Below are 21,281 nucleotides of genomic sequence, written 5' to 3' on the forward strand. Positions count from 1 at the left end.
GTCAGAGACAGGACTTGAACTCAGATCTTCTTGGCTTCAAGGACAGTTTTCTGTCTACTACTCCATGCTGCCACTCATTTGTAAAAGCAGCAAGTGTCACTCTAGAGGTTAGAGTTTTGAGGGCTTTTCTGTTTCCGCCTTGCTTCAGGAGAAGGCAGATCTGAACATTTCCCAGACTTTCCTTTCCTACCTCCTTCTTGGAATGGGATTTAGATTCTAATCTTTTTCCCAATGAATGCCTTTTCTTCCCTTCTCTCTAGAGATACAATCAGTCCCATCCTTTTCTTGGTTAGCTCATGGCCTAGGGGCAATATAATGGCCTTCAGGTCCATGAGCATCTTTCTCTAGTTTATGGAGATTATATAAAATGAAAAATTATTAATTTGTTAGCAATGACTTGGATTTCCATTGTTAATAGCTTGGAAAATTCCTAACACTTCAGGCAGAGATTTGGTTTTATAGCCTAATATAAATTTAATTTTTTCTTTATTTTTAATGGCCATCAATTATATATCCTCCAAAATTATAGGATTATATCTAAGAGGCCTGACCAAATTGGATGCCTCATGGTCAATTTGACTTTATTTTACTCTTGTCATAGTTGTTATGGTAATTAATTGGAAGAACTGGTGAAGCAATTGAATTTGACTATAAAAATGCCCAAAACTTGACCATGACATGGAGCATGTGACCTTTCATTATGGGCACTTAGGGCAGTGATTTCATAAGGACACCAAGAAATCAATAGTTCCTTCCAAAAATAAATGCCTAGGGCTTCTCAGGTTTCCCTAATATTTAAGCAAGTTTACTTTGTTATATCAAACAAATAATTTATCTTTAATTTGCCTCATTTTCTCTTTTTGTGAAATGTTTACAGTGTACATTGGAGATTATCTCTCATTTAGTATATTAGGTATTTTGTTATTCTTGAGTGCTGCCTGTGATTCTCCAACCTCAAAGTGATCTCTCCTTCTTCAAATGTTACTGAAGTGTTTTTTTTTCTGGTAATCTACTTTTCTCTACCATATATTACTTTTATTATACTTATCTGTGTGTATGCCATACTCTACATCCTAATAGATGATAAGGTTCTAGAAGGCAAGAATCGCATACTTTTTTGTTGTCTTTGTGTTGCTAACACGTCTTGGGTAATCGATTTGGTCTGCTTTCAAAGAACAGGTTATCTAAAGATGGAGATTCTTATTGATAGCAGATTGGTAATTTCATGATAGTTTCTTTAGACACAGTAACTCATGAAATTAATAAAAATATAAACTGGAGTGAGTCCTAAAGGTTTTCCCCTTCTAGTTCTAGAGTTATGGTGGCAAGAGTGACGGAAAAGGGAGAAGAGGGTGCTAAGAATTATTGTTTTTAGATTTTCTATGAACGTTAATTTAGCTATTAGGACTCTAAAAGTGAAATGTTTGTCCCTATAACATAAACTGTAATCAAGGCAAGTCAGTCAGCATTTATTGAACATTTATTATTTGCCTGGCATTGTGCTAAATGCTGGGGACATAAAGAAATACAAACCTACTCTCTACCCCTAAGGAACTTAAGAGGGGGTAAGGAGGATCCCTGCATGGGAGATCATAGAGAAAGTCTGATTAGTCAACAGTACAACCTAGAGAGGATTGAAGACATGTTTGGCCTCAGCATCCTCCTTAAAACAAAAGTTCTGAGAGGAACCAACCAATTAGAGGAAGCGGCCACAGGGACAAAGCCTATTTCTAGTGTGAGAAGTCCAGGGGTGAAGTGAACTTCCAGGGTTAACAAAGTCTAAAGAGTTAGGTATGCACAGCCTGGAGAACAATGAAGACATGAAGATGATAGGAACTGAATCTTGACATTTTTACTATAAATTAAGCCAAAAGATTAAATAGAAGCTAAATGGATGAATAGCTCACAGGTTTTCCTTGGAGAGCCAAATAAAGCATTTCTCTGGAGAACATCAAAAGATGGAAGAGTAGGAAGAAGCAGTACAGCATAGTTTTTTTTCCACATCTACTCAAAGACATAAAAAATTAACCATACTAAATCATAACCAGAAAACTCAAGGAAAAAAATCACAGTAAGTCATTTTTCCAGCCCAGGTTGGCATAGGAAGATAGAGGTCTGCAGACACTAAGGACAGGTTTAATCCAGAAGGGCATAGAACTGGAGCCTGGAACTAGGAACTAGGAGGTAATAGATCCAGAAGTGATAGGCCTGAGGCTATGTACCAGGCAATGAGCTGGAACAGAAGTGAATAGCAGTGGTGTGGCTGTGAGCATACTTTAGAGTATGCTCTTATATTTGGCACCCAACCCAGTCTGAGATAAGCAGCTGATTAATGAGGAAAGGGAGCCCAGACCAAGTAAGAGCCTGCAGTTTCAACACTCTGAACCTGAAAAGCCTTGCAACAACCTACTGGAACTCAAACCAGGAGCAAAATCTCAATTGTGTCACCCAGACTAAAATTGGGATCAGTTATCAGACTTCATCCTATATCAGACCTTTTGGGGTCCACTGAAAGCCTCTAGATTCCTAGCCAGAGCTATTCCTGAAATTCTTGAAAAACATAGCACTCAATACCCAGGGAAAAAAAAGTAGCAGAAAAACCAGAGAAAATACAAAAGTCTCAGACAATACCTCTGGGAGTACAGAGATTATGACCCTGACACAGAGTCCCAATTCATAAAGTAAGACTGGAAGAATGAATGAACAAAAACTCCACAAAGTTTTATCATAAAGTTATTATAAAGAGTTATTATGATTACAGGGACATCCAAAATAAAAACCCAGAAGAAGAGAATGACTCCAAAACCTCTACAAACAAAACTCCAAAGGGGTGGGGGTGGGGGGGTGGGGGGGGGGGGACACAGCTTGGGCGTAAGTTCAAGTAGAATTCCTGGAAGAGATGAAAAAATTAAGAGTTTGAAATGATTTATTATAATTAACAACAACAATAATAGCTCACAAAAACCCTAGAAGATAGGTACTATCAATATGTCCATTTTACAGGTGAGGAAACTGAAGCAGATAGCAGTTAAGTGACTTACCCAGAGTCACATAGCTAGTAAATTTCTGAGGACAGATTTTAATTCAGGTCTCCTTGATTCCAGGTTCAGTGCTTATCCACTATGCCATCTTTGCCTGAGTAAATGAAATTAAAGTACTAGGTGAAAGAATTAGAAAAGAAATATAGAGTTATGGAGGAAAGATCTGGAAGGAGTATTAACAGATTGGCACAAAGGGTACAAAACCTTTCCCAAACAAGGGCTCCTAGAACATTAGAATTTTGAACCAAATAGACATTAATGACTCAATAGGACAAGATATACTAAAACAAAGACAAAAGACTAAATAATAGACCTGGAAAACAGATTAAGAAGAGATAATTTGAGAATCAATGGACTACCTGAAAGTCATGATCAAAACAAGAACCTGGACATCATATTTCAAGAAATCAAAAAATTTGAGTTTTAAGAGACCGCAGTGCAAAAATGGTTGGAAATATGAGAGTGAGACAGTAGCATCTTAGTAATAATGGTATATTAGTGCATTGTAAATTCATACATAATTTTTGTTGTTGCTGTTATAATTGTTGTTATTATGCAAGTACCCAGGTCTGAGCTCTGGGTTACATATATAATATTAAGAAATATTATTTTTATTGTTTTATCAGATTTATTAGTATTATCTTGAAATTTTAGAGGTTCTTGACTACAAGTCTGATAGTACTCAACACTGCAAAAATTAAGCATTTCTTCCCAAATTCAAAAGTGGACTAAAATGCCATTAACTAGGATTTTAAACAGTTCAACAAGTAGATAGCATGCTCATGTGTTAAAGAACCGTTAACAAAGTCTAGATGCCTTGCTTCTTTTTGTTAAAAGAAGTTGCTAAGTATTTTCTTCACTAACTTTTTTTAGCAGTCAATGAAAATGTGTGAAGAAAATATCATTTCCTTTTTTTAATAAAAAAAAACTAAGGCAACTGGATTTTAGTTAACAGTTGTTATAGTGTGAGGATACTCACTAATTGTTGAAATATTTTGATTTCAATAATAGCATTTGATCCACTTTTAAATTTGAGCAAAGGTATTTTCAGTGGTATCAATCTCTGAAAGTCAACAGGTAACTGGTGAACAGATCCAATTAAACATTATTTTTATCTGGACACCATTTTATTTGATCAGGACCAACAAGATTGAATTGAAATAATGCTATCAGTATACAAAAGTATCAATTTCTCAAAAGGGGACGGATGGATTGAGTCACCATATCATAGGCCAGTGAACTTGGCTTTAATTTCTGACCAAATTTCAGAATATATTATGAGAAGAATGGTTTGTGGGCGTTTAAAGAGGAAGTGGTGAAAAAATAAATGAAATAAAAGTGGTGATCACTAAGAGCCTTGCTAGCTTCATCAAGTATAAGTAATGCCAGGTTAACCTTATTTACTTTATTAGCAGGGCTACTAGACTGAGAGATGATGATGATGATGATGATGATGATGATGATAACTAACATTCATATAGCATTTACAATGCTCCAGGCAATGTGCTAATAAGCACTTTAAAATTATCTTATTTGATCCACACAACAACCCTTAGAGGCAGGTACTATTATTATCTCTATTTTACAGATGAGAAAATTGAGGCAAAGAGAGGTTAAGTGATTTGCCCAGGGTAACACAGCTAGTGAGTGTCTGAAGAGAGATTTGAACTCAATTCTCCCAGAATCTAGGCCCAGTGCTGTAACCATTGTACCACCTAGCTGCCCCTGATCAGAAGAAAGCCATAGATATAACTAGATTTCAAAAAAAATTTGACAGTTATGTTCTTCTTGTGTCTGAAAAGAAATATCCTATTATAATTAAGTAGATTTGTGACCATTTAAATGAGTTTTCATTAATGGACAAATGTCAATGTGGAGGGAAAATTCTAGTGAAATATCCCAAGTACTTGTACTTGGCCTTATGCTATTCAACATTATTTTAATAAAAGCACAGATTTCAAGTTAATTAACTTTTTATACAGGGAAAAAGATGAGAGGGCTAGGTGATGACAGGATCAGTTTCCAAAACAACCTTGACAGGCTAGGGAAGGAGTTTGATGAGGGAATGTTTAATTAACATAAATATAAAGTCTTTCACTTAGTTTCAAAAAAATCAATTGTACAGGGATAGGAGCAGAGGAAAAATGGTTAGACAACAGTTTACATGCAAAATCACTGTGATTCAGTAGTGGGATTTTGTATTGAATATGGGTAAGGCAATATTAGGCTTCATTAAAGGAAGTTGCATTAAACTACATCCAGTTTGAGAAAGGCAGCAGTCCTGTTGTATTCTTTATAAAAACCATATCTGGAAAACATGGACATTGCATTAAAAAGCTAGAACATATCCTGATGAGGGCAACTGGAATGGCAAGAGAACCGGAAACAAGGTCTTTTGAGGACTGGTTGAAAGAACCAGAGATGTTTTACTTAGAAGAGAAAAGACTCAGGGAGTTGAATATTTAGAGGGATAACATATGAAAGAGAGTTGCTCTCTTTCTCTTCAAAAGGCAGAACTAAAGAATGGGTGGGAGTTGCATAGACATAAATTATGGCCTATGTAACTACTGAGGTAATAAAATGAGAGAAAAAATCTCCTAGCAATCAGAGCCATTCAGAATCACAATGGTCTGCCTCAGTAGGTAGAAAGTTCCTCTTCGGTGGAGGTTTTCAGTCGAGACTACCTGACCAACTCTCAGGTATATTGTAGAGAGGATTTTTGTGCAGTTACGGGTTGGACAAGATAATGTTAAAAACATTTTAACTCAGATTTAATAATTCTGTGAGCTTGAGAGCTGTTGCAATCTGATTTCTGAAAAAATAATAATAATTTTCTTGGTTTCTTTTTGTGACATGTTAAAGTAAAAACCAGTGATTAAATATTTCTTTGCCCTACATGATCTGCTTTGAAAATCTACAAGATTGTAATCAGGAAAAAATGAAGCTCCATTACCAGTTCTTGATGCCAAAATACAGTTGGTGTGCTTTAATCCAAAGTGGCAACATTTTCTGTTATAAAATCCCTCCAACTGTTTGCATCTCGGGCCCCCAAAATAATACATAATCAAAGCTGAAGCATATAGCCATAGGCCAAGAATGGACCCCCTGCATTTCATAATAATTTGGCCGTTTTCTGGGAGCACTTTAAACTGACCAGGCTTTTCTTAATGTAATAAATATCAAGAGCTTCAAAAACAGTGAATAAATGTTCACTTGTCTTCCTACCCTGTTGAAACCACAACAAAGATAATTGCCCTCATACTTAGTAGACCACAGCTATACTACCAGGTCAACATGTGAATCCTATGAGCTTGCATTTTATGTGTATTCTAAATGTATTTTTTTCCCTCTGCCCTAGGTTGAACTCTGTGAGTCTTGAATCAGCTGTACCATATCCCACTGATGGAGACCTCGCAGACGCAGTGGAGCTTTGTCAGTGCCCTCCAGGGTACAGTGGCTCCTCTTGTGAGGTAGGTCTGTAAGGAGAGTTAAAATATTTTATCTCAAATAATTCTGACTAGGTTATAGCCCTATTGTTTCCAAGAATCTGTTGCATTATCCCATAACATATTATATACAAATAGGTACATCTGAAAGCATAATATTTGATGCTTATTTCCCCAAAACAATGACTCTCAAGTTTAAATTGAAAATATATTATTGAGATAACCATTCTTTTTGCCATCTCACTGGAATCCAGTTCTGGAAACACATGTCATTTCTTTAAGAATTTTATAAGCCTATTAAATCATCTCTATACTGTTAAACAATATGCATGCAACCTAGGACTAGAAGGCCTCAGAATTACAGGGGGCATTTCCATCCTAATCATTAAAGGAACTTATCCCTGAAATCCTTTACCTTTCCTGCTTTTCCCCAATCCATTCCATATCATGTTTTCTCTGCTTCAGCCCCAAATAAATGCCAATGCATTTCCTAAAGTGCAAACTGATTAGAGGCTCAGAAGACATTAGATTGTGGAGGAAGATCTTACTTCAGCAATTTTTCTACAGCTTTTCTCATCTATATGGCGATGAGATTCTGAAGCACAGAGGTTGTTTATTAGAGCACCTGAATATTTTAGATTATACTGAGATTGATGTGTTCTTTTATAGCATGCACACCCCCTCCTCAAAGCCCCAACCCAGTAACCTTTGAATGTAGTATTTTTTTTATTCTTGTAGGTTCTTCCCTTTTGTGCATTTTCTATCTAGAGTAGTGTTGAAAGGCTGCCGAGTGTACTAATACCCTAAGCATGTATAAACAAGCCTGAAATTTGCCTCACTTTAAAATATGCATATGTCTAGAAGCACAGTAGGGCATGGCTTGAGGTAAATAGCTTAAATCTTTCAAAACCCTTGCCTGCAAGGAAACATTCACTAATGCCAAGATGTTCCACTTCAGGACACTACAAACAGAATGCCATTTATTCAAGTTTTGTAGGCATTTGCTTGTCAGTTCCCTTATTCCTTAAAATACTATATGTTTCTATATGCTAGATAGTCTTACAATTATATTCATGCCAAATGTTTTGTAACTGGAAAACCACAGGGAATTTGTGGTGAAGCCCTGGGTATTCAAAAGTCATGAATTGGAAAAAAAAACAAGTAGATACAACTTAGTTCTGCCTATCTGAATTTGCCTTTATAGCAGACGGTATATTTTGAAGACTTTGTGGTATAATGAGAATGTAATGGATTTAGATTCAAAACGCTTGTGGTCAATCAATCAAATATCAACAAATATTTATTAATTGTGTACTTTGAGTAATGTCTTATTCCCTTGAGACAAATGATTCCTTCCTTTTATTTGTATCCCAGTTGTCTAGCCCAGAGCCAGGTACATAATAGGGAGGGCTTAATAAATGCATGTTGATTAACTGATATATATATATATATATATATATATATATATGATTAAATACAAAATGATGAATCTCATTCATGAAAACCATAAGTACCATGGGAGTTTAAAGGAGGGAGAAACTTTAGATTGAAGGGTTTGGGAAAGTCTTCAAGTAGAGAGTAGCCTTGAGCTGGGCCTTTGAATATGTAGGATTTGAATACATTGGACATGAAGGTTATTTTCTATGGTGTGACATGAGCAAGATAACTGATGAAATCACATATGACTAGAAGTGTTGAAGTTATATAGCTAGCAAGTTAAGACACTTTTTAAAAAACCACATCTTTCTTGACCTCTCAGCAGCATCTGATAATGTTAGTCACCTCCTCTGGATAGTCTCTCCTCTCTAGGTTTTTGTGATACTGCCCTATCCCTCATTCTCCTCCTAACATCTTATCCCTTCTCAGTCTCCTTTTCTGGTTCTTCATTCATGTTATGCTCACTAAACATGAGTATTCCCAACGTTCTTCCCTTGGCCTTATTCACTTTTTCCTCTATACCTGGGCTTATTAATCTCATATCTATGGACTGCTCCCCACCCCACCGGCAAAGGGGGTCTGTGGATAGATTTCTGGGTGTCTGTGAATTTGGATGGGAAAATTTTTTTTTAGTTTTGATAGTATTTATTTCACTTGCAATTCTTTATGTTTATTTTATGCATTTAAAAACATTATTCTGAGGAGTCTGTAGCTCTCTTCAGACTGCAAAGTGGCCTATGACAAAAAATAAAAAATAAAAAAAAGTTAAGAATCTTTGATGAACAATATCTCTTTTGGTAATTCATTGACTCCTATGGGTTGGTAGTGGAATTTTTTAGGAACCCAAGAGGGTCATCACTTGCCAATCTGGATTCCTGAGGTGGGGTCATATAATAACAGAAGGGAGTCAATTAATAGTGAAACAAGTAATCATTTATTCTAGACAACTAGCGCAGATTGCAAGATGAATGGCAAGCTATCCTGAGCATGACATAAGAGTCTCCATATAGAGAGAGATTTTTAGGGCAGCATTCATAAACTAAACATTATTCAAAGTAACATTGCATGAAACTAAGAAGAGAAAGATGGCTATTCATAAAATACATATAGTTCTGTAAAAATGACAGTATACTTGTTGGAGAAAAATATATATTCTTAGCTACAAAAAATAGATAAGAGAATTGTCATCTGAGTATAACTGGTCTCACTTAAAGAAATCTGCCCATTGGACCAGAGAGAGAGAATAACTTTCCCCAGGACTCTGGAATCCTTCACCTTCAGCTGTTAAATCTTTTAGTGCCAATAAGAGGCAGGAATGAGACAATGAAGAGCACTACATGCTGCAGCTCTGTCCTTCAGCCCAATAAAATAATTGAAGTCAGCATTCCTTGAACAGGGCAGTTCATGGTGCAATACCAAGGGAGAAGTTGAGATGGGATACTAAGGCAAAGGTAGCAAGGGGGGTTACTCACTGGAAACTGTCTGCCTCTCCCTCCACTCCCACAACTGCCGAGCTGGTGCAGATCCTTCTCACCTCTCACCTGAACTAATAGCCTTATAATTGGTCTCCCTGCCTAGCCTGACTCCTCACAACAATCCATCCTGCATTCAAGTGATTTTCCTAAAGTGTATATGTATGACTATGGGGCAGCTAGGCGGCACATTGGTTAGATCACCTGGAGTCAGGAAGATTCCTCATCTTCCTGTTTGCCTCAGTTTCCTCATCTGTAAAATGAGCTGGAGAAGGAAATGGCAAATCACTATATTATCTTTGCCAAGAAAATCCCAAATAAGGTCATGAAGAGTCAGACATAACTGAAAATGACTGAACAACAAGATGTGACTATATTCCCTTTGTCAAACTTTGGTGTCTCTTTGTTATCTGCAGGATAAAATATAATGTCCTTTGTTTCGCATTTAAAGCTCTTTACTGCTTGACCCCTTCCTTCATTTCCAATTTTCACACAGTAGAAATTCTTCTCCACACACTCTAGAAGCTAGGCATATTGACCTTTTACTGTTCTTCACACAGGTTATTCCATTTCCAATCTCTGTGCCTTTAAATTGGCAGTGCCCAGCATGCTCTCCCTCCCCACCATCAATTCTTAAAATCCCTGGCTTCCTTTAAGAATCAGATCAAGTAACATCTCCTCTAAAAGACCTTTCCTGCTCAGCTCCTCTACAAGTGCCATCCCTTCAGGTTACCTTCCAGCTATGTACTTAAATATTTACGGGTAATTTTAGAATTAGAATGTGAGCTCCTTCAGGGCAGGGAGACTTTACTTGCCTTTTGTTGTTTCCCCAGGGTTTAGTGCAGTACCAGGTGCACAGTAAGCATTTCATAAATCCTTGTTTGTTTGATTAATGAATACTTTCCTTTCCTTATGAAATCAAATTTCCACATAGAATGTGAATTCCTTAAAAATAGGGAGACTTTTCATGTTTGTATTTCTGGTACCCTAACTCAGTGCTTAGTATGCAACAGGCGCTTTACTAATACTTTTTGAATTAATATGCTTTATTTCCAGTGCAGCTTATTTTAAAAATGTTTATCTCTAATGAAACATACAATATATGCAACATTTTGAATAATAAGTAAAATGAATTTATCATGATCTATCATTTCAGGGCCTTGTTCCTTTTTCCTTCTTTTTCAATTCACAACTGGAAAAAATTGCTTTTCCAATATTTCTTATTATATATTATTTTGTACTTTTGTTGATTTGTAACTTTTGACCTCCCAGGATTATAATTTACAACAAATGTAACTTCAATCTTGAGAGACAGAATCATCAAATGGTTCCAGAACTAGAAAAGACCTTAAAAGTTATCCAGGCCAACTCCCCTTCCAAACCTATATTTTCAATTAATCAATAATTATTAATTAACTACTATGTGCCAGGCACTATGCTAAGCACTAGGGATACAAAAAATGCAAAAGATAGTCCCTGTCCTCAAGGAGTTTACAATCTAATGGGGAAGCCATCATGCAAACTGACACATACAAAGCAGGAAAAATAGGAAGTAATAAACAAAGAGGGTTTGGGAAAGGCTTCGTGTAGAAAGTGGGATTTTAGTTGGTACTTAAAGGAATCCAAAGAGATCAGTAGTCACAGCAGAGGAGAGAGAGTAATAAGGTATGGGGAACAGCCAGAAAAAAATGTCTCCAGGTAAGAGACAGAGTGTCCTGTCCATGGATCACCCAGGTGGTCAGTATCACTAGAACAGAGAGTATGCATAGGGGAGTAAGGTATAAGAAGTCTGGAAAGAAAGGAGGGGGCTAGGTTATGAAGGGCTTTGAATGCCAAACAGAGCATTTTGTATTTGCTCCTAGCTGCAATAGGAAGCCACTTGTGTATGTTAAGGGGGAGAGTAAATATGATCAGATCTATATTTTAGGAAAATCACTTTAGCACCTAAAAGGAGAAAAGATTGGAGAGGGGAGAGGCCACTTAAGGCCAGCAGACCCACCAGCAGGTTATTACAGTTGTCCAGGCCTAACGTGATGTGGGCCTGCCCTAGAATGGTGGCAGTGTCAGAAGAAAGAAGAGATCATATTCAAGAGATGTTGCAAAGGTGAAATTGACAGCCTTTGGCAGTAGCTTGGATCTGGAGGGTGGGGGTATGAGTCAGGGTGGTGAGAGACAGTAAGGAGTTCAGGATGACTCCTAAATTCTGATCCCAAGGGACTGGGAGGATGATGTTGCCCTCTACAGTAACAGGGGAGGTAAATGACCGGGGCAGGGAAGAAGAGTTTAAGAGGAAGAATAATAAGTTCTGTTTTGGATATATTGAGTTTAAGATGTCTACTGGACTTTCAGAATGAGATTCCTTAAAAGCCATTGAAGATGTAAAGTTGGAGCTTAGAGAGCTTGAGGCAGGAGAGGTAATTTAAGAATCATCAGCATATAGGGGTGGTAATAAAATCCATGGGAGCTGATGAGATCACCGAACAAGTAGCATAGAAGGAGAAGAGAAAAGGGCCCACAATAGAAGTGTGAGGGACACCTATGGTTACAGGGCAGGATCTGGAGGCAGTTACCACAAAGGAGACAGAGAAAGAGTGGTCAGATTAGGTAAGAGGAAAATCAAAAGCTAGTGGTATGCTAAAAACCTGGAGAACAGAGAGTATAAAGGAAGAGTGATCAACAGTATCAAGGACAATGAGGATTAAGAAAAAGTCATTGGATTTGACAACTAAAAGATCTTCAGTATTTTTGGAGAGAACCATTTTATTGGAATGATAAGGTAAGAAGCCCGAGTGTAAGGGGTAGAGTAGAGAATGAGAGGAGAGAACATGGAGGCACGAATTCTATATGGCCTCCGTGAAGAGTTTAGCTACAATGGGCAGAAGAGCTATAGGATGATAGACAGCAGGGATGGAAGGATCAAGTGAGGGATTTTTCAGGATGGGGGTGATATAGGCAGTAAAAAGAATCTGAGGCCAAGAGATCTTAGATGGCTTGAACAAATTCATAAAGCTAATTTGTAAAACAAAACAACAGAACTAGAATCCTAATTTATAAAACAAAACAATAGAACTAGACCTCTTGACTCCTAATCTAGACGGATTTTTTTTTTCCTCCCCTGCAATGCTGTTAAAATGTAATTTCCTATGATTGTAGTTGTATAACCTGTATCAGAATGCACGCCATCTTGGGGAGGAGGGAGGGGGAAATTTAGAACTCAATCTTCTGAAAGTGAATGTTAAAATCTAAAAATAAATAAATAGGTATTTTTTTAAATGTCATTTCCTTGAAGACAAGGTTATTTTTCCATTTTCTTTGTAGTTCCACAGAATAGTATTCTATCCTAAAAATAAGCTCAGTGAATGTTAGCTATCTGAATTGTAGGGGGAATAAACAGAATGGCTTAATGCATGTAATCTAAAACATTAACAATCAATCAACAAACATTTATTTTACACCTACTAGCCTCAAGGCACTGTAATAGGGGATGAAAACAAAGTGAAGCAGTCCCTCTCCTCAAGGAACTTGCCTTCAATTGGGTGAGACAAATATGTATATGTATATTCAAGATAAATAAAAATAAATACAAGGTAATGGGGTGGGGGGAGAACAGTAGTAGCTGGGGGAGGAAGAAAGGCCCAATTTAGAAAAAGGCACTTGAACTGAGCAGAATTCTAAGAGGCACAGGGGAGTGAGGGAGAGCATCCAGTACAAAGCCATGGAGATGAGAGATGGAATGTCATGTATAGTAACAATATAATGTCATGTACAGTAATAATAAGAAGGTCAGTTTGTCCTGGGCAAGAAAAGGTAAAGGAGATTAATGTGTCATGAGGCTGTAAAGGTAAGCTAGGGCCATGTTATTTTAATCAAATTCAGTATTTAGCTGGGGAAAACAAAAAGGTTGCCTACCCTTCTACAAAAAGAAGAGATTTAAAAAAAGAGAAGAATACAAGAGATGAATACAAAAATAAAATGATAATGCAAAGCTTTTTAGTCATAGCTTCAAACATTTCACACAGTAAAAGAAACACTTCTGACAATATAATGTCTACATAGTTCACTTTGATGAACACACTTTCAAATTAAAAACCTCCTCTAGTATTTTCTTCCACTTTTTTTCCCCATAGAAATACCTCATTTCTAAAGAACATTCCAAGTTGTTATACCTTTCTCATGGACGTGATAATAATTAAGCAACATCTCTCACATGAAAAAAATGAATTTTAGGAGAGTCAAATTGCCTGCATAGTAGATATGAGAAAAGATACAGTATCAATCTTTATTATTATTTAACTTTTGTAGAATAAGGATTTTTTGTGTGAAAGCACTTTCATGCATACTGGCCATTTGAAATATTTAAATTCCTTATGGCCTAAGAAAAATCTTAAAAATATATATTGTCCATAATACTCTCTGAGAATACATATAAATATATGTATATAAAAACAAAAATCTGTTGCCAGGTATACCCCTTATAATTATGGAAAAACATATGGTATTTATTTTCTAAAGCTAAAAGATAAATCTATTTCATGAAAAATGGCCAAGGATTTGAGTTAGGGGCTCCATTTAAAATAAAGTTTTTGATTGCTAACAGGAAGTGACACTCTGTTGTCGTTCAGTCATTTTTCAGTCACGTCTGACTCTGTGTGACCCCATTTGGGTTTTCTTGGCAGATATACTGGAGTGGTTTGCCATTTCTTTCTCCCGATCTTTTACAGATGAGGAAACCAAGGCAAACAGGCTTAAGTGACTTACCCAGGGTCATACCACTAATAAATGTGAGAGGCCAGATTTAAGCTCGGGAAGAGGAGTCTTCCTGATTCCAGGCTTAGTTCTTTATCCTCTGTGATATCTAGCTACAGGTTATTCTGTGTAACCTCAAAACCCATAATGACATTGGAGAAAAGAAAATGAAATATACATCATTCCTTATGGCAAAGAGATGAGAGGAGGCTAGGATGGAATATTCTCTGTATTGTCAAACTTATTCACCATATCGAGTGTTTCTTAATTTAAAATGTGTGTGTGTGTGTGTGTGTGTGTGTGTGTGTTCTATCTGGATTTGGGGGAAGAGATTTTTTTTTCTTCTAAAAGTTACTGCAACATAAATACAAAAGGCATCAATAATTTTTTTTAAATAATGAAGTCTTTGAGAACCTTGCAGGGGATAGAGAAAGAAGGAAGAGGTAAGCACAAACATTCTGTGAGCACAGGAAAAAGTTTCCTAGGTAACACAATATCACCATGGCTATTCTGGAATAAAAAAACTAAAAGCTCATTGCCCCTATTAAAACATTTATTAAATACATTTGGGGTGTGAGGTGCCAATATCATTAACATAGATCTTTTAGAGCTTCTGATCTAAAATGGTTAAAATATATGGGAATAAATATATGAAAGGATAGGCAAGGAACACTATATGTGATTTTCTTTTAACTAGATACATAGGATGAAGAAAATGTATCTTTGATATATGAACAATCATAGCAGTATAGTGAGTGAAGAGGGCAGATTCATCTTCAGAACATAGTTGTAGGAGGGAGAAGCACAGGGTGAGGAAAGGTGCATTTTTCTACAGATAACCAAAGAGAATTCCAAGGGAAAGAATTATAGGGGTTCCTGAAATGAAAAAAGTAAGAAGGGAAGGGCACATTTGGAAAAAAGAAAACATTCCATTGGACATGGTCAATATGGTAATTGGTTTTCCTTGAATATACATATAATATTTTCTTTTAATTTTCTTTCTCAATTGGGTAGGGGGAGGTGGGAGAGAGAAAGTAGATTTTTGCTGATTCTTAAAAAAAATGTGTTTTTTTAAAAAAGAATCAGTCTTAATAGGGAGAGGAGCAGTAAAGGAATAATGAAGTCAGTCTCAGAGACTGAGGTTCAGTGTATTTGATTTTTAGTGAGACTCTCTGAAGAGTCTTTAGTTTGATTATTTTTCCACCCTGCTCTAGCAGTATTTTGTCTTCTGGCTCTTTACTAGTCTGTACTTCTTGTCATACTTCCATTCCTCATTTCTCTGCTTCACTTTTTCATTTCAGAAGAGAACTCATGCTAATGCTTCCTCTAATTTCACACCTGTCAATAAAACTAAGGTCAGTACAAAGCCTTGAAATCAGGAGAAATAGCTCTATAGTCATGATTCAATAACTTCTTCCACCTGACAAGTCTGTTTGCTGAACTGGGTTGCTAAAAATTTGTTGGTATTTGACAACAACAACAAAAAAATAGCCCCAAAGCTCTTTATAACCATCAGCTTGATTTTCTCTCTCTCTCTCTCTCTTTCTCTCTTTCTCTTGTAGTCTTGTTGGCCTGGGCATAGGCGAGTTAATGGCACGATTTTCGGTGGCATCTGTGAACCATGTCAATGCTTTGGTCATGCAGAGGAATGTGATGACATCACAGGAGAATGTGTGGTAAGTGTTCCTGCCTTTAGAGATTCTGATTGACAGGACTGAGATCTGCTCAATATACCCCTGCAATTGAATGACCACCTTTGGGACCTCAAGTACTTGGGGAAAGAAGTGTTTTGACAGGAAAGATCTTTATATCGAACTGCTTTGCAAGTTAAGAATGCCCTTGTATCAGAATGTAGTCGATTTGACAAATAAGCAAGAAGAAGAGTTTATTCATAGTAGTCTCAAGTATTGAAACAGCATAAACAGAAATGTAGATGACATGAGTGATGGCAGGGATCTATACTTAGGGTTTGAATATTAGATTTCATCCCCTTCCTCAGTTGATCTGTGTACCACATATTCTATTCAATTGGTAAGTCATCCCTTGCACCCTATGATGACAGGAAAATATAATCATTGAAAGTGGTATTACTGAGTGGTATTTGTATGAACCAGATTGATAAATATGCTTAATTAGGGTCTGCTGTATTGGTTGTTATTTTGTTGTTGGTTTTTATTAAAAACTTGAGGACTGAACTAAATACAAAGGAACATAATTTGTTGTTGTTGTTTTTTTCCAAAATTCTAATGTATATTCACCCTAGCTGCCTACTTATTCAACAATTAAGTCCATGCCATTATCCAGAAAAATTCTACCCAGGACTGAGCTCTTTCTATCCCACTAAGAAGCCTTTTGGTTTGGTGAATTACGCTGAATAGACTGTTCTGATTAACTCAAGGGCATTTTAGTTTTATATTGTCTGACATGGCATGAAGCTTGAAACAACATTTCTCATTTCATTAGTCTTGCAGAAACACAATTTGAGCCAGTGCCAGTTTAGCAGGATATCATACTCTCATTTCCCTGCAGAATTTCAGGCAGTCTCTGTATTGTCTGTATTTCTTAATGTTCTCTCTTTCTCTAGCGTTTTCCCTCTACTCTCTCACTTAAAGAAAAACTGCTGGGAAAAGTCCAAAATGAAAATTCAGAGGTTTTGCAATGTAATTTGGCATAAAAGTTTATTGATGCTCTTCCTATGTTTCCCTATACAAGATTATGTTTAATTGCATTGCAATATAAAACAAGATCCTCTTAATTTGTGGATCAGTAGGTTTTTCATGAATAGAAACATTAAATCATTCTCACTTTAATTACACTGTAGGTCTTTAAAACATACCTTAGGGGAAAAAATATTCTGAGATTTACCTTTAAATGCCTTATTTAAATGTAATAGGAAATACCCATCCCTAACCTACAAAGAATTAAAATTACTAACATTTCTATAGTACTTCAAGGTTTACAGGGCAAGCACCTTTCTCACTACATCTTAATATAGAAAGTATAACCATAATTGTCTCCATTTTATGGATAAAGAGTCTGAGGTTCAGAGAAGATCATGGTAGAAACTTGAATCTGGAGTCAGAGAAACTGGATTTGAACCTTGCCTCAGACATGTATTACCTTGTGAATCTGGACAGGTCACTTGGCTTCTGTAGGCTTCAGTATTCTCATTTATAAAATGATGAGGTTGTACTAGGTGAACTCTGAGCTCCCTCTCAGCCCTAAAATAATGATCCTCTTGCTTGTCTATTGTCACAAAACTAGTAAGTTCCAGAGTCATCATTTGAGCTCTGGTCTCTTAACTCCAAGCCCAGTAATATGCCCATCTCCCCATACTGCCTAGCCAAATAAAAGTATTATATTACCAAATTCAGAATATTGACCCCAGGACATTCTTTGTAGAATTAGTTGGAAAGGGATTCGTTAATGATGAAAATGCAAAGCTGGTTCAGCGCTTCCAAAAGTTAATCCATGATGGTAGTCTGCTTCAGATATAATCTTCCTGGTGGATTAAGTTGAATAATTTAACACATATATATTAAACACCTACCAGCATCAAGGCATTGTACATCAGGATGCAAAGAGAAGAAAGAGTCCCTATCTTCATAAAACTGTCATTCTACTGAAGGGATGAAATGGGATCACAAATATATATACAAACTTGAAAGCAGAAGTAATGTCATGCAGGAGAGATTCATAACAACTGAAGGAGGTCAGAAAAGTACATGAGAATGTAGAAGGTGGCACCTGAGCTATGCCTGTAAGGAATCTTGTGATTCCATGAGGCAGAGGTAAAGAGGGAGTGCATTCTGGACGTGGGAGAACACTTGTGGAAAGGCCAGGAAGAGGGAGATGGACTATCAGAGGAAGATAGCTATTAGGTTAGTTTGACTGACTGGAGAGTGTGGGTAGAGGAATAACATGAGCTATAACTGGAAAGCTAGATAGGAGCCTAGATTGTGAAGGGCTCTAAATTAAAGGCTTAAAAGGATATGTTTTATCCTAGAGGCAATAGGGAGCCAATGTGTATTTTAGGAGAATGATGTGGTTAGATCTTTGTGGAATATTAATTTAGCAGCTAAGGTGATGATGTTGTAAATGAAGGTAGAGATTGTATGAATGGAGAGAAAGGGGCCTGTGAGAAAGATGTTGCCCTTGGTTATACTTGACATTTGGTGGGATAAAGAGGATGAGGGAGAAAAAAGAGAAGAATGTTTCTTAGGTTTTTCTGAGGAAAGAGCCCTGACTCCAGAGTCAGAGGAACAGGGTTTGAATTCTGACTTTGGCACTTCCTGAGTGACCTTGGGCAAGTCATTCAATAACCTTGGGTCACAGTTTCTTGATCTCAAAAGGAAGAAATTGAACTAAATGACCTCTGAGATCCCTTCCAGCTTTACATCTATTATCCTTAAAATGATATGCATGAATGACTGGAAGGGTGGTGGTGTCCTCAATAGAAATAGAAAAGTTCTGAGGAAGAATGGGTTTGGGAGAGAAAAATAATGGGTTCTGTTTCAAACATATTCATTTTAAGATGCTCATGGGGTGTCCAGGAGGAAATGTCCAGCAGGCAGGTAGTAAGATGTATTTGGATTTCAGGGAGATTAGGGCTAGACATATATATAACTCAGGAATTGAATACATAGCTATAATAATTGAACCTTTAGGTGCAACAGAAATAAACAAGAGAGACTGTGTCAAGAAAAAAGGTCCTAATACAAAGCCTTCAGAGACGTGCATGGTTAGTGGATGGAATGAGAATGGAGATCTAGGAAAAGAGATTGAAAGGCAATAATCAGAGAAGTAGAAAGAAAACAGAGAGAGAGAATGGTATCATGGAAGTGAAGGGAAGAGAAAGTTACTAGGAAAAAGGGATGATCAACAGGGGCAAAACTGAAGACAGGCCAAGTAGTTGAGTACTGAGAGAAAGCCATTGGATTTCCCAGTTAAAAATTTGTTGGAGGCCATTGCTTAGAAAGAGAGAGTGATCATCAAGAAAATAGGGCAAGAGGGGTGCAGGCAGGATGGCAGAGTAAAAGCAATGACTTGCTTGAGGTCTCCCCCAAATCCTTCAAAATACCTGTAAAAAAAATGACTCTAAACCAATTCTAAAGCAGCAGAACCCACAAAAAGACAGAGTGAAACAAATTTCCAGCCCAAGACAACCTGGATGGTTGATCAGAAAGGTATATCATGCCAGACAGGGAGAGGAATGCAGTGCAGGGTGGGCACACAGGCAAAACAGGCTCAGTGAACTTGAAGCAGGCCTCAGAGGACTGAATCACAGTCAGTTATGGCGGTTTCCAGACTTCTCAACCCACAAATGCCTAAGACAACTTAGAAAGTTAGTAGGAAAAGGCTGTGACTGCGTTGAAAGAGAAGATGGGTCCCAGCCCCAGACCCCAAGCATGGCCCTGGGGCCACGGCTGCTTCCGGTGCTTCTGGCCCACAGACTGAGGGGGAATCAAGTGGCTGATCAGAGGGGAATTGCAGGTGCTGAGGCAGGATTTTCTTGCTTTGCCCCTTCTTGGATCTGGGTCACAGTTCTGGGTGGTGGTCCTAGGGCAAAGAGGAGCACTGACATGGTGGAACTTGTAGTGGTGGTGGAGAAGAAATTCTCCTCACAGTTCCAAGGCACAAAAGAGTGCTTGTGGTCACTCATAGACCAGAGCACAGGCCAGGAAAGGAGGAAACACCTCACCTTTGATCATACCACCTTAGAAGAACTAAAAATTTACAGGTCCCTAGAAGTATCTCTGAAAACAGCTGCACAAAACCCCCAAAGCTTGGGACAGTACATTTTCCACACTGGAAGCAGATCCTTACCATAGCAAAGAGTTTATAACTCAAGTAATTGGCTGGGATCATGAGCAAAGGTGCAAAAAAAAAAAGTCAGACCATAGAATCTTTCTTTGGTAACAAAGAAGATCAAAACATACAACCAGAAGAAGACAACAAAGTCAAAATTCCTACATCCAAAGCTTCCAAGAAAAATACAAATTGGTCCCAGGCCATGAAAGAGCTCAAAAAGGAGTTTGAGAAGCAAGTAAGAGAAGTAGAGGGAAAAAATTAGGAAGAAAAATGAGAGTGACACAAGAAAATCATGAAAAACTTGTAAACAGCTTGGTAAAGGATACCCCAAAAAAATTGAAGAAAATAACACCTTAAAAAATAGCCTAACCCAAATGGCAAAAGAGGTCCAAAAAGCCAATGAAGAGAAGAATGCCCTAAAGAGCAAAATTGGCCAAATGGAAAAGGAAGTCCAAAAGGTTACTGGAGAAAATACTTCCTTAAAAATTAGAATAGAGCAATTGGAAGCTAGTGGCTTTATGAGAACTCAAGACATTGTAAAACAAATCCAAAAGAATGAAAAAATAGAAAACAATGTGAAATATCTCATTGGAAAAACAACTGACCTGGAAAATAGATCCAGGAGAGATCATTTAAAAATTATTGCACTATCTGAAAGTCTTGAGCAAAAAAAAAAAGAGCCTAGACATCATCTTTCAAGAAATTATCAAGAAAAACTGCCCTGATATTTTAGAACCAGAGGGCAAAATAGAAATGGAAAGAATCCACTGATATCCTCATGAAAGAGATCCCCAAAGGAAAACTCCTAGGAATATTGTAGCCAAATTCCAGAGTTCCCAGGTCAAGGAGACAATATTGCAAGCAGACAGAAAGAAACAATTCAAGTACTGTGAAATCACAATCAGGATAACACAATTTAGCAGCCTCTACATTAAGGGACTGGAGGACTTGGAATATAATATTCCAGAGTTCAAAGGAGATAGATTTACAACCAAGAATCACCTACCCAGCAAAACTGAGTATAATCTTCCAGGGGAAAAATGGACATTCAGTGAAATAGAGGACTTCCAAGCATTCTTGATGAAAAGACCAGAGCTGAAGAGAAAATTTGACTTTCAAATACAAGACTCAAGTGAAACATGAAGAAGTAAACAGGAAAGAGAAATCATAAAAGACTTATTAAGGCTGAACTGTTTACATTCCTGCATGGAAAGATGATATTTGTAACTCATGAGACCTTTGTCAGTATTAGGGTAGTTGGAGGGAAAAATTATATGTATGTAGATAGATAGATAGATAGATAGATAGATAGATAGATAGATAGATAG

General features: G+C 37.1%; 1 protein-coding gene across 2 annotated transcripts in view; it reads left to right on the forward strand.

Annotated features, from left to right (window-relative positions):
• The window catches only part of LAMA2 (laminin subunit alpha 2), a 793,905-nt gene that overhangs the window by 472,849 nt on the left and 299,775 nt on the right, over positions 1-21,281 (forward strand). For both annotated transcript variants that reach the window (XM_027848591.1, XM_027848592.1), the window contains exons 15-16: positions 6,400-6,511; positions 15,705-15,818. In XM_027848591.1, coding sequence (XP_027704392.1) covers positions 6,400-6,511; positions 15,705-15,818 — 226 coding nt within the window. The remainder of the gene's footprint in view (positions 1-6,399; positions 6,512-15,704; positions 15,819-21,281) is intronic.

The sequence above is a fragment of the Vombatus ursinus genome, unplaced genomic scaffold (assembly GCF_900497805.2).
Source record: "Vombatus ursinus unplaced genomic scaffold, bare-nosed wombat genome assembly UNPS02006779.1, whole genome shotgun sequence".
Taxonomy (NCBI): Eukaryota; Metazoa; Chordata; class Mammalia; order Diprotodontia; family Vombatidae; genus Vombatus; species Vombatus ursinus.